At 30.0% G+C, this 12,591-nt stretch overlaps 1 protein-coding gene across 4 annotated transcripts in view; it reads right to left on the bottom strand.

Moving 5' to 3' along the window:
* Positions 1-12,591, bottom strand: part of LOC106688434 (Ubiquitin-specific protease 7) — a 41,533-nt gene that overhangs the window by 8,786 nt on the left and 20,156 nt on the right. For 3 of the 4 annotated variants that reach the window (XM_014432885.2, XM_014432882.3, XM_067051137.1), the window contains exons 12-17: positions 10,284-10,478; positions 9,980-10,201; positions 8,044-8,151; positions 5,849-6,035; positions 5,120-5,244; positions 2,250-2,315 (exon numbers count right to left, since the gene is read on the bottom strand). In XM_014432885.2, coding sequence (XP_014288371.1) covers positions 2,250-2,315; positions 5,120-5,244; positions 5,849-6,035; positions 8,044-8,151; positions 9,980-10,201; positions 10,284-10,478 — 903 coding nt within the window. The remainder of the gene's footprint in view (positions 1-2,249; positions 2,316-5,119; positions 5,245-5,848; positions 6,036-8,043; positions 8,152-9,979; positions 10,202-10,283; positions 10,479-12,591) is intronic. The other variant, XM_014432883.3, reaches the window with a different exon arrangement.

Raw genomic sequence — 12,591 nt, 5'->3', positions numbered from 1 at the left:
ACAAATAAATTAAAAATTCTTTGTCAATTTTATTTATAGAAATATCTGTTAATTGTAAAGGAATTTATCAAGATCTGTTTCATTTTTACCAATGATTACTCATAAAACTTAAATACTGTATCTGACACATTAAAAAGGTACTTGGGTATCTCCAATGCTGAATATAGAATTGAAGGATGCATGGCATTGAAATTTCTACTAACTTCAAAACCATTTGAATAATTGTTTCGGAAATCTTGTCATAGCCTTTAGACCACAAGACCAATAATTAATAAAGATCTAAATCTGCAACTTAAGTGAAGGCTGTAGCTTACCAGGGTCAAAAGTTGAACTACTACTTTGAAATCATAAAACAATTCTAAACTGACAAAACATCCTCTCGGTCGCATTCACATCTCCCACTTAAAGTAACAAATTTATTGATCTTATGGCTATGGAGAGATGTGCAATCAAATGTTCAGGATTACCTGTCACTTTGGTAGATAAGCTAAAGATTCAATAAGTTAAAAGATGTAAAAGCAGAATATATTAAAATTTTTTGTCCAGAGATAATATTTTACGTTGTTAATTAGTATATTTTTTTCTCAATATAACTTATTTTAAATATTTCAGTATTTAGCCAAGCAATATTGCATGCAAGCCAACCTGTTGATAAGTACTTGTAAAAATGGATGAATGGACAACCAAGATTATTTATTAAGAATTTTCAATAGATTTCATAACTACCATCATCTAGAAAAATCAGATATCACTTTTCATATTGATAAATGTCTTATCATATGTTTGACTTGTACTTCTTAATTTAAACAATTAAAATTTGAATGATGTAAGTTTGTGCCAAATTAGTCCCTAAACCATCACAACTGCTATTCTGATGTTAATATTCTATAGACTCCAGTTTTGTAGATAGATTTTTCATTTTGTTTTATGCACGTTTGATCTTTAATATTTTCAGTAATTTTTATCTGAGTTTGGACTGTGACAAGTTCCATTTAGCAGTAGAATATTTATAGAAATACCTGGAGTAGTAGGCTAATGGTAAGATTATCTTAATTGAAATGATTATTAGTTTTGTTTTCATGTTCAACAGACCATTAAATTTTTTTTGATCATTAGATTTTAATTTGCATGTATAAACCCACAGAAATTATATAACATAACAAAAATAGACAAAAAATGTGATGGACAGTTGAATATGAAAGCAAAATTTAATAACTATTTCCATTACTATTCTCTTCTACAACACATTAACTTATGACATAGACATTCTATTCCAGAACAGCACTTTTCACGGTCTAAACTCACACCCATGTCATTGAAAATATTAATGAAGTAATGATTCATAGAACAAAATGAAAACTCTTTACCATAAATCTAAATACAAGAGTTGAGGACGGTGAATGTTGATATTACTAGCAGTCATGATGGTATATGAACCATTTAGGCACAAAATTACATCCTTAAAATTTATTATCTTTATATCTCAGAAAATATATTACACATTGAAGAGGGATAAGATGGATTCATATTTTTTTATTATATCTTTATATTTCTCAGAAGGCTAACAAAAAACTACCTCCTTGGTTATCCATTAACAAGGAAATAAAAATTAAATAGACAACTGAATTCCATGTTCTTGCCTCAGAAGCAAGCAATTGTAACTACGTGAAATCTATAAAACAGCTTAAAACAAGAGGTGTTACTACCATTAGGAATTATCAAAATCTTAAAATACACAAATGGATAAAGAAAAACATAATAAATAAAAACAAAAAAAATAAACCTTTTTTAATGTATAGCCAAGTGAAAGTAATGCACAATAAAAACTGCACCTTTAACCTAATTTATGTTTGAAAAAAATGAAGATAAAGAAATAATAACTTTGTCAGTCATACATACAATACAAGCTTGCTTCAAATGAAAAAAAAAATCAAATTGTTTAACAAAACCTCAGTTTTGTAGAAGGCTGTTATTAAATAATGCATCCTCGAAACTTACTAAATATCAAATTATTCAAAAACTAACTCTAATCAAGCCTTACCAATTAAATCAATATTTTCAAATGTTTGTTAATGTAAGCCAATAGTTACCAAATTGAGATTAAACACAACATTCATTTAGATCTGCGATATTATTTTTAAATAACTGAGTTTTAAGTCTTTTTCTTATTAAAGACTCATAGAGAAAAGCTTATCTATTATTTATTAAATATTTATTCAATAAATATTAAAATCATACGTGTTATGTACCTTCGGTTTTCCATCAAGAATCTGAAGTTCAGCCAAAACTTGATTCCGTTTATTTCTCCCCTGAACCTAATACATTTGTTTAAATTTTGGTTTTCAACTCATTCACAGGTTGATTATCTGTATAAGTTTTAAACTTAGGTTTATAGATGCTATAAACTCTATATAAGTAAATTAAATAGAACTGGAATAGCTTAAATATAGCTAATAACCGATTCTATGGAATTATATAAAGTTGATCAAATTAATCATCACAAATATAAAGCACTTTTAGAACTTCCAATAGTGCTCTCTACTAAAATTAAACATGAATAATGAATAATTAAATTTTGGAATGAGTTCAAGATTTTAAAATAGCTGATAAAAATCCTCTATCCTCTATCCTGGGTACTAGATTAAGAAAAAACACAAAAATCCGCATAGTTTACAATATTTAATCCTCAACTAAATTTGGCTTCCCCCAATGACCATCACCTGATTGCTTTATTTCAGACATTAAACTATTGTAATTGTCTCAGGCATATTCCAGATGTTATGCAAACACTAATGGATAAAGAAGACATTCACATTTTTTTTTATTATCAACTTGATGTATCCACACCGAAAAAACACTAAAAAGTATCAGTAATGACCTTCGGACTACCATACTCTCTATATTTAACAATACACATATTTCATCAGCTCATAGTAGAAGCATCATCATATGTAAAGGGCTCAACATCTTGTTGTCTCAACACAAATGTTGAAAATATATTAAATGATGAAAACACTGTTTGAGAAGGTTTTGAATTTCAGTCTGAGTTAATTGAATTACTTTTAATTAATCCACTTCTAATTGCTAAATTCATTGTAAATTATCCTAGTGGTTGAAACACTTTATAATCAATAATTGTATTGTTCAAGAAAGGTTGTTTTAGTCTGAAAAATGGATGTGTAATCCTTCAAACTTGTTACACTCTTTATGTGACAGACAAGAAATGATACAGTTTTAGAGGCCAACAATGAATAAGTGAAGATATTGGGAATACAATGGGATTGCCTTTCCCATGATATTCAAGCAATCAGTAATGACAAGAAAAGGAATGCATGTTCGCAGAGGAGCAAATTTACGATCCTCTCAGTTCGCTATACAATCCGGTCAGTTATAAGATGAATATTAGTACAGTTTCAAGCCCAGCCGCTTTCAAAACATAGGTCACTCTGCCACTATCATCTATTGAAAGGACGCAACTATGCAAGCCTGAGTCACTGTCGAGTAGCAGTTAACAAGACCGAGTTAGCTGTAGCCTACTCCTCGTTCTTCCTACTTAGGAAGTAGGTGCAAGGAGAACCAATACACTTAGGACCCTCCTTGGAGAAAATCCAGAATCGTCCATCTTATCATTTATATCTGAAGTGTTTACTTGCTGAAATGTCTTTGAAGAAATATCTCAAACATAATATTAGCACAACTGATTTTAAAACCCATGGTTATGTGTTCTTCATGTGCAGAACCTTCTAGCATCTTAATTTTAATTGAATAGTAGCAATTTATATATATATATATATATATAAAAATGTGATGTTTCTTTGTTACTTATGTAAGAACTCTGAAAGCTCTTGAACAATTTACAGTGTTTACACGGGTGCAGGTCACAATGAAACATAAAGTCGTGGTGTACACGGAAGAACCTTTTTCTCTCCGTCACGATTTCTGAAATCCCTAAAAATCTGGAACTAAGAGTGTAGATACAGCTCTGCTATACAGCTGTGAGACCTGGGCTCTAACATGTATCCTGTAAAGCAGAATTGAGTCGATCTGAGATCAGAGCCTTAACACATGAAGAAGAACTAATAGTGAACTGCTTGCAGAGACTGGTTAATCAATATCTTATGATTTGAAGGAGGCTAAGATGGGTGGGATGTGGCTCGAAGCAATCCATCAGGATGCCTCTACACAACAATGAATGTTAGTTGGCAAGAGACCATGTGGGAGGCCAAAAACTAGATGAATAGACAGAATTAACAAAGATTCGAAAGAACTGTATGCAGCAAACTGGAAAGCAGTAGCCCAAGACAGGCAGGTGTGGAGAAGGCTAGTTCAGGCAGTCAAAGATCTACAAGGTCTGTAGAGACAAACGAAAAAAATAAAAAGAAGTAAAATGTGTGAATTGGTGGGAATATTAATAGATAATGTTGAACGTAGACCATGGTAGAAAGGAGGCCAAAGAAGGAATCATGGAATGAGAATGAAGTAGTACTTATTAGTGTACTTCACTACTGACCGCATCCCCGACCATCTTCTCCTCAGTTTTTTCATTGATTTATAAAAGAAAGTTAGGTTGTTTAGAGAATTAATTTATATTTTTATTTCCAGTATAATATATTTAATGTAAATGGCCATAGATATGATGGTAGTGTAAATAACATTCAATGTTTAATATCATTCAGCCACAATTTTGTGATTGATAAGAGTATCTATTCTTGATAACTTGAACTGTCCGTAACTAAGAAAAGGGTTTATAAATAAATATTCTTAACAATTAATGTGAGTATCTAAGCCATAAAAGAAAATGACGGAATTGAAAATCAGTTGTTTCTAACAATAATAATAGAAAGTTGCACACATATCTTATGATAAAAGTTCTAGAAAATATAGTTGGATGAATTTGGTAGTAAAGCATTCCTATAGCAACATCAGTGAGTGATATTGTATTCTAAATGACAATAATTTAAACTTTGAACATAATGCAATCAGAGATTTAAGTATTCTTCAATTATTGGAATGGTTCATAATCTGAGAGAAAAGTTGTGATAGGGATGCTGAAATTCAAAAGATTCATATCTAAAATTATGAAATATCAATCCAATAATAAAAAAGAATAACATCGCACCTTTTCAAGAGGATCATTTCTTCCATCAATTAGCTCAACAACATTTGGTTTAATTTCTTCATAAAGGCATAGTTCAGTATCGGGAGGAAATCCAGCCCTCTCATTTAATATAGGTATAAGCTCACCTGAAAAATGAAGTGATCATCATTTATTGACTATTATTTTTAACAAAATTAATAATCAATTATTATTTTTAACAAAATTAATAATCAATAAAGAGTTGGAAAATACAATTTATATGGTTTAAATAAATTTGTTTTTAATACTATAAAATAATTTAATCATAGTTATGACTGTCACAGAGCGATCAAGATAAGTAAAATAAAGACAAAAATTACGGTAAGTCTGTTTTAACAACTACTTCTAACTGTCCGGAGCATGCATAATACAGATTTTTCCCTTTCAAAACCTGTAACTGCGCATGCATGTTCTGTACAGTTCCAGTCAGAAGTGGTTGTTGGAACAAACCTAGTATTTATGACATTGGGATTTGTCACTTCTCCATAAAAATAAAGGGATTTATATTAACATCACAATTGTCAAAACCTGCAGATATGGTATATTGAGAGACAAATAAACCAAATTTTCAGACAGTAGGTATGGTAGCTCACTGTTATACATATTATTCTATATTAAAATTCTAAAAAATACAGATTTAATGAGATAATCATTTAATAGTACTGATATTATATCAGTGTAACAGATATATTATACAAATGATTGACTTACAGACTTTGGATGCTACGGGCATATAATGGTGACCACAATAATATATTTTCTTTGTTTTTGGATCATACATTTTGAAGAATAGAAGGGCATCAGAATCTCTGTCAAAGGGAGGAAGTGCATTGAGACCAGAATCTGGTGATAAGATTTCTAAAAATATGTTCCATGGATTTGCACACTCAGCAATATCCTAAAAGAAGAGTAAAAAATTAATATGTAATTAAAAATAATAATATTAATAAGAATTTATAATGGATTGTAGAATAAAAAAAAAAACTACTTATAAATAGCAAATAATGAAAACAAAATTAAACAACAAAAGTTGTCTAATTTTTAATTTATACTGATTTTCCCAAGACTTCTTTCTGAATAATCTTATTTGATGATGAGTAATTGGACCAGCACGAGAGCTCATGTTATCATGGGAAACTGGCCCAAACACATAGGATTGAGGTTCCTCCAAACTGACAAACTGTACTGGAAGTTTAGAGAGGTGCACTACAATATAAGCTTTATAAGTTGGCTGTAGTGCTTTCATAAAGCTATCATATCTTAAGGGATAAACAAAAGAGTAAGCCTATTTGAGACGTGTTTGACGCTACACTTGACTGGGACTACATTATGGCTCCACAAGTGTCACATTGATTTGTGCATATTGGAACAGTTTTTCCCAAAATCTCGTTCAGCAGACTTTAGTCTGCTTTCAAGTAAAAATTAGTTACAATGATTAATTTGAATAATTGCAAATAATTTTTGTTCTGGGTGAATAAACTAAACAAAATAATTGCAAGCTTAGATCGAAATTAGATAATTTTGTAATGTGTTATTAAGATAAAATGGCAGATATTGTTCAATAAATATGGACAGTCAAAATACTGAAGGGATTAGGGAAGTTGGATACTTTCAATATTCTGTCGGATCAATACTCTCCGTCTGATACTTGTGATATTTGTATCAATACTGGAAAACAGTTGTTTCCTGACGCTCAGTAAACACATGTATTTTATTCTGTTTTGTTTGTTAATGAGTAATTCAAAATGAATGATTCATAGATAAAACTATATTTATCAAAATTAAATTAGGATTCTAATTCAGATTGTGACGCAGAACAACTTATATTGAATTCATTGACAACTAAGAAGAGTCTGAAATCCTTCAATAACTTTTATCATTGAAATATCAATATTTCATTCTGGATAGTATCATTAATGCATTTTCAATAGGATTAATTAACTTCTTTTGTCCAAATTTAGTAAGAAGTCCATGAACATTATATATAAATCAACAAAGCATCTATTCTGAACACTTTACATCTTTATAATAATCATACACCTCAGAACTTAAAAATAATAATTTATAACTATTAAAACAGTTCAATAGAACTTTTCAGATAAATTACTAAAATTAATTAATAAATTAAAGATACCTGAAATATTGATCTATAAAACATATAAACATCAGAAAACCATGTATTTATAATTTTAACTTTTTTTAAATTTTATAAAAAACAATCCATATTTTGAAATATTAATATTTTTATGTTGATACAAGTCTGTGAGTAGTGTGGGTTGAAATTTGTGGCTGGAGCAGAAGTGTGCTGTTTCTATGATAAGCTCATGTTACAAAAACTGACATGTATACATTTTACCTGAAATGCGTTAGTAGCATCCCAAAATGCACCAAGCCTAAGGGTGGAGTATTTGCATAGTAGAAGTAAATATTATATCTGTTTCTTCTAAATAAGGAGGATTTAAAAATTTAGGATATTGTAATAACTATTTAAGTTTTTTTTTTTTTTTTAAATAGCTTAAAGCACTGCAAGCTACAAGGTCTGTTGTGTACCATTGACATTAAAATGTTATTATGATAACAAAAAAAAACATGTAAATCCCGGTCCAGTATTTCAAAAGTTTATTGAGCCCAAAAAAACATTTGAACCGTTAATTTCTTTATATATATACTGCCACAAGTAATTTAATAAATTATAGGTTTAAATTGCATACCAAAATATAAAAAAATTTATTGCAGTAATGGTTCTAAAATATTTAATATAATAATCAATATAATGCTATATTAAAATATAATTTAACAGAATTTAAAAACCATGATTTGCACTGAAAGAATTCTAAAGCCCGTGTTATGAATAAATAAATATCAAAAATATTAAAGTAAGGTATAAAAAGGATTAAGAACTATACCTGCATTGCTCGATGCAGTTCTCCCTCAATATCCAACATTGTAGGGCGGTATGTCATATTAGTTCTTGTACTTAAGGGCCAAGGTCTCATTTGCTCAACTGGGTACCTCTGAAAATAAAATAAATATATATAAACAGATAACAGAAAAAGAAATAGAATGAAGTTACTAATATCACACACTTGGTATTTGATATTCAAACATAAGGGATTTTAGACAGTCTACAATTTTCTATTGGTGCTTTGATTGCTAATACAAAACTAAACAGGAGCCAGTTACTCATTACAATCTCTGGTACATATGTTTCAATACAGATCGTTTGTAGCCAAGGGAGCTGAAGTATTACCTCAGCAACCTTGAGTCTGCAGTGGCACCAGTAAGAATGGGTGAGGAGAAGGAGCGTTGACTTTTATGTCGTAACAACCCACAGAATGAAAAATAGACCCCACACTCTGGTTAGAATAGGTCATTTACCTGTAGATAAAGCTCTGCTCCTTTCTGCTGGACTTCAGAAATTTTAATGTGATTACTTTTTGTTTTGAAACAAGTAGATTTTATTTTTTATCTGAGATTTCCAAAAAAAATTAAATAAAACTGAAAATTAAGAGGATCTGATACTTGTACCAGAAAACATTCTATGTACTGGGCTAGCTACTGGTACATTATGAATCATTTTTCTGAACAGAGAACTGTTAACTTTCACTTTAAACTTTATATGATATAACAATGAAATATCTATCATCAGACAGGATGAATAATAAATATTTTTTGAGATAAAATTTTAGCATGCAGCACTAATTGAGTGGTATAACTTTTTTTTAAATTTATTTATTAGTAAAAGGGCTGGACCAAGGACCAAGAGCAGTTAGTTCCAAAAAATTTTCATTTTGATTTCAATATTATTTAAATTTCTATTCTAATTTTATATTGTAATAATCTTCTGTAGTTGCATAACCCAACGAATAAATCCAGTTGTAAGAAGTATTGGTATCATTTTTTGAATGTCAGATATTGCACTCAATGTACTTCAGTTCCTTCCTTACAGGTGCTAATCAATTTAAGGTCTGTTTGTTACTCAGTACAAAATATATTATTTTTAAAAATTCACTAAAATTATAAATTATTATATTTTGCTATTTCAACTGTATTAAGAAGCTAGCTTATGTAGTTATGAAGTTGGACTACGGAATGAAGCCCTTAAAAATACATGAATTTAGAAAGTTAGCAGCTAAATTTAAAAAAAAAAAATGATAAAACCCCACTCAACTTTCTGATACTGATGGTCTTTACCCTAATCCTAAAAGAAAAACCAAAATGTGTTAAACAAAAGACTGACTGAAGGTAGATTGTAGTCATTTTTATATTTAATTAATTCAAATTTGTTAAAAAGTAACTAACAGCAAAATTAATAAGTTAGGGTATTAATACTACAGAATTAAAAACCTTACTCCTATCTTTATCAGTGAGGTGAGGGAGAGAGTTTTCCGATAACTAAAGGCAAAATAATCATGGGTACGTGAATGTATCATAAGTTAAGAGAAACTTCACTTTCCTGTTTCCTACCTACTGAAGTACTCTTCCACTGACGTTATAGAGAGACAACTTTATCAGACCAATCTATCTTAAGAACAAATAACTCTGCAAAGGAGCAAAGTTTGAAGTTCCAAAACTACTTAAAATACTAACTGCCCAAGCTTAAGTTGAACAAATCTTGAACAGCAGTTACTTAAGAACTAAATAATAAGACCCATAAGATTCACTAGGGACCTCCAATATGTTAAAAAAATAAAATAAATAAAGCAGTGGAATGCGGTCTTACCAATTTTCTAGTCATTAAAATAGGACCAATCAAAGCAATCATGACATAATAACAATAAAATTAAACAATGACCAAGGAGGTTTAAATAATTTATGTTGGTAATTAAAATGTAAAATTACCAAAGTTTCAGAGAGTTGCTCCATGAATTCTTGGAGAGTGAGTTGTTTTTTAACTCTGAAGACTCTATAATGAGCTCTTTCTGGGTCATAAAGATCATTTCCTTGATGACCATCAAATGTATCTTCCAGAACTACTTGTACGCTCATATACAAGTGAGCTTCAGCTCTCTCCTTTCGACGAATCTGTTCCAATCTTTTTTCTTCTTGTAGCCTTTCTACTAACTGTAATTTTTCAAAAGTGATGTAAGATATAGATAAATTAAGCAAGTTAACACAAAATATTACAGAACAAAATAATTCTTACCTCTTGAGGTATGTCCTCTTCTGTAACATCTTGAAGAACTGTAGCAAGTTCTGAATCTCTAATATAAACAAGCATATATGCATTTGTACAATGTTTTACAGTCATATTCATATCATCATCATGACCACCAAAGTTATTATCGATTGCTTCTTGTTTAGAACATCGAGAAACGACATCATCATCAAATTTGCACCACTGGAACAAAAAATACACCAGCTCAACATTAATAACAATATATATTATCACGAAAACAAGGATTTGGAAGAGGAGTTGTAGAAAATATTTAAACTTGAAAAAGGTCAAGCGTTTTGGCATTCTTAATATCTATAATGATTTGATTCTGGAAATGACTTTGAACAGCAGAAAGAACTAGGAACTCTCTTTATATAGTTTTGAATAAATGCAGAAAGTACTATTGTCCAGGACTGCACAAGCATTCAATGCTTTGAATCTTCATTTTATTTTTTATTACGATATAAACCAAAATTTTTTATATTAAAATAATATAAAGCTAAATGTTTTTAATAAGGTAATATATTATATTATTAAGCTGAACAATCTCAATCTGGAGCATTCATTACACTCTTTGTGTACACAATTTGAACAACGGTAGTAATTAAAAGGGATACATTTGAGGTGAGGAAATGTATGCAGACATAATAAAAAATATAACAATGTTATATTTATCAAGACTTTTCTTTTGTGCAAACACACCATGGAAGAAGGCCAAAAAATGAACACACAGTATCAGGTTGTAAAATAAGTTTGTAGCGTTTTTTTACTGGTGATTTCAATAAAAACTTCAGATTCTTGTAAATATTTTTAATCAGCTCTATATGGCCCATTTTGATTTATTGTATATTTATATTGCCATGTTTCAGGTAATTTTTTAATTCCGTCCTCCCAGAACTTCTCAGATTTTTGCACAATGAACTCCTCTAAGTGCATTTTTAGTCCTCGAGCAAATTAAAGTGTTTCCCGTTAAGAGAGTTTTGAAGGGCCTGAAATAAGTGAAAATCTGTTGGGGCAAGGTCTGGTGAATAGAGTGGGTGGGAGATCACATCCCTATCTAACTCGAATAATTTCTGCCGGGTCTGCAAAGACACTTGAGGACAGACATTATCGTGATGGAAAACTACGCTTTTGCTCAACTGCTGCCCTTAATTGTTCCAACTGGGCACAGTACACTGCAGAATTAATGGTCTGATAAGGTGAGAGAAGCTCAAAATAAAGGACACCTTTCCAATCCCACACCAAATGCATAGCATAACCTTTTTTGGATGTAATCCTGCTTTTGGGAGTTGTAAGTATGATACTTCGTTTCCACAGGACTTTTTCCTCACAATATTATTGTTCAGGACCCACTTTTCATCCCCTGTTATCAACCTTTTTAAAAATGGATCATTAACATTGCGTTTCAGGAGGGAATCGCTAATCGATATGCAGTCCAATAAATTCTTTTCTGTCAAATTGTGAGGAACCCATATATCACTTCGAAGAAACATATCCCGTAGCCCTCAAATGATTTAAGACAATTGCATGATATATGTTAAATGTTTCTGCGATATTCCGTATCGTAGAGTGAGGATTGTCTGTGATCAATGCTTGAATTTGGTCATTATTAACAGTTGAAGGACGACCCGAGTGCTTTGCCTCTTCCAAGACAAATTTCTGGTTCTGAACTAATAAAACCATTATAATTAAAAAATCGTTAAACGATGAAAACAAATTTTTTCCTCTTACATTTTGACCAAGCAAAATACCACTTAAAGACAAGGAATCTCAGTTGAAACTGATGCATAAAAGTACCTTAACTAATCCTTTTTTAGAATATGTAAACATTACTGACCAAGTAAACATGATTTTATAAACACAGAGAGGATTAAATTGAAATATTGAAAAAAAAAAATGCTATGAACTTATTTTACAACCCAATATAAAAATTATAGAAACAAATTACTAGATGTTTCAGGACCTGTGAGCCCTTAATTTAATAAAATCTTATAGAAACCTACAAGTTGTATGAATTTTTTCGCACAGGCTTATCTTGTTTAATAATATTTCAGCAGATATTTAAAAGATACTAGTAATATAATACAAATATTTAAAAGATATAATAATTATTTAAAAAATATACGTTTCAACAATTCTGGATGTAGTTAAGAATTAAAATAATATTTTAAAGTAAATTACTAGGAAATAATCCAGAAAACAAGGAACTAACAATTCTGGAACTATGGTTAATACCAACAAAATTCATATAAAATCATGAACACAACAGAAAAAAAAAAAAAAAAAAAAAAAAAAA

This window comes from Halyomorpha halys, unplaced genomic scaffold (assembly GCF_000696795.3).
Source record: "Halyomorpha halys isolate HHAL.00 unplaced genomic scaffold, Hhal_1.1 Scaffold1128.1, whole genome shotgun sequence".
Classification (NCBI taxonomy): domain Eukaryota; kingdom Metazoa; phylum Arthropoda; class Insecta; order Hemiptera; family Pentatomidae; genus Halyomorpha; species Halyomorpha halys.
The sequence above is the reverse complement of the archived record's forward strand: the minus strand, read 5'-3'. Positions and strand labels throughout refer to the sequence as shown.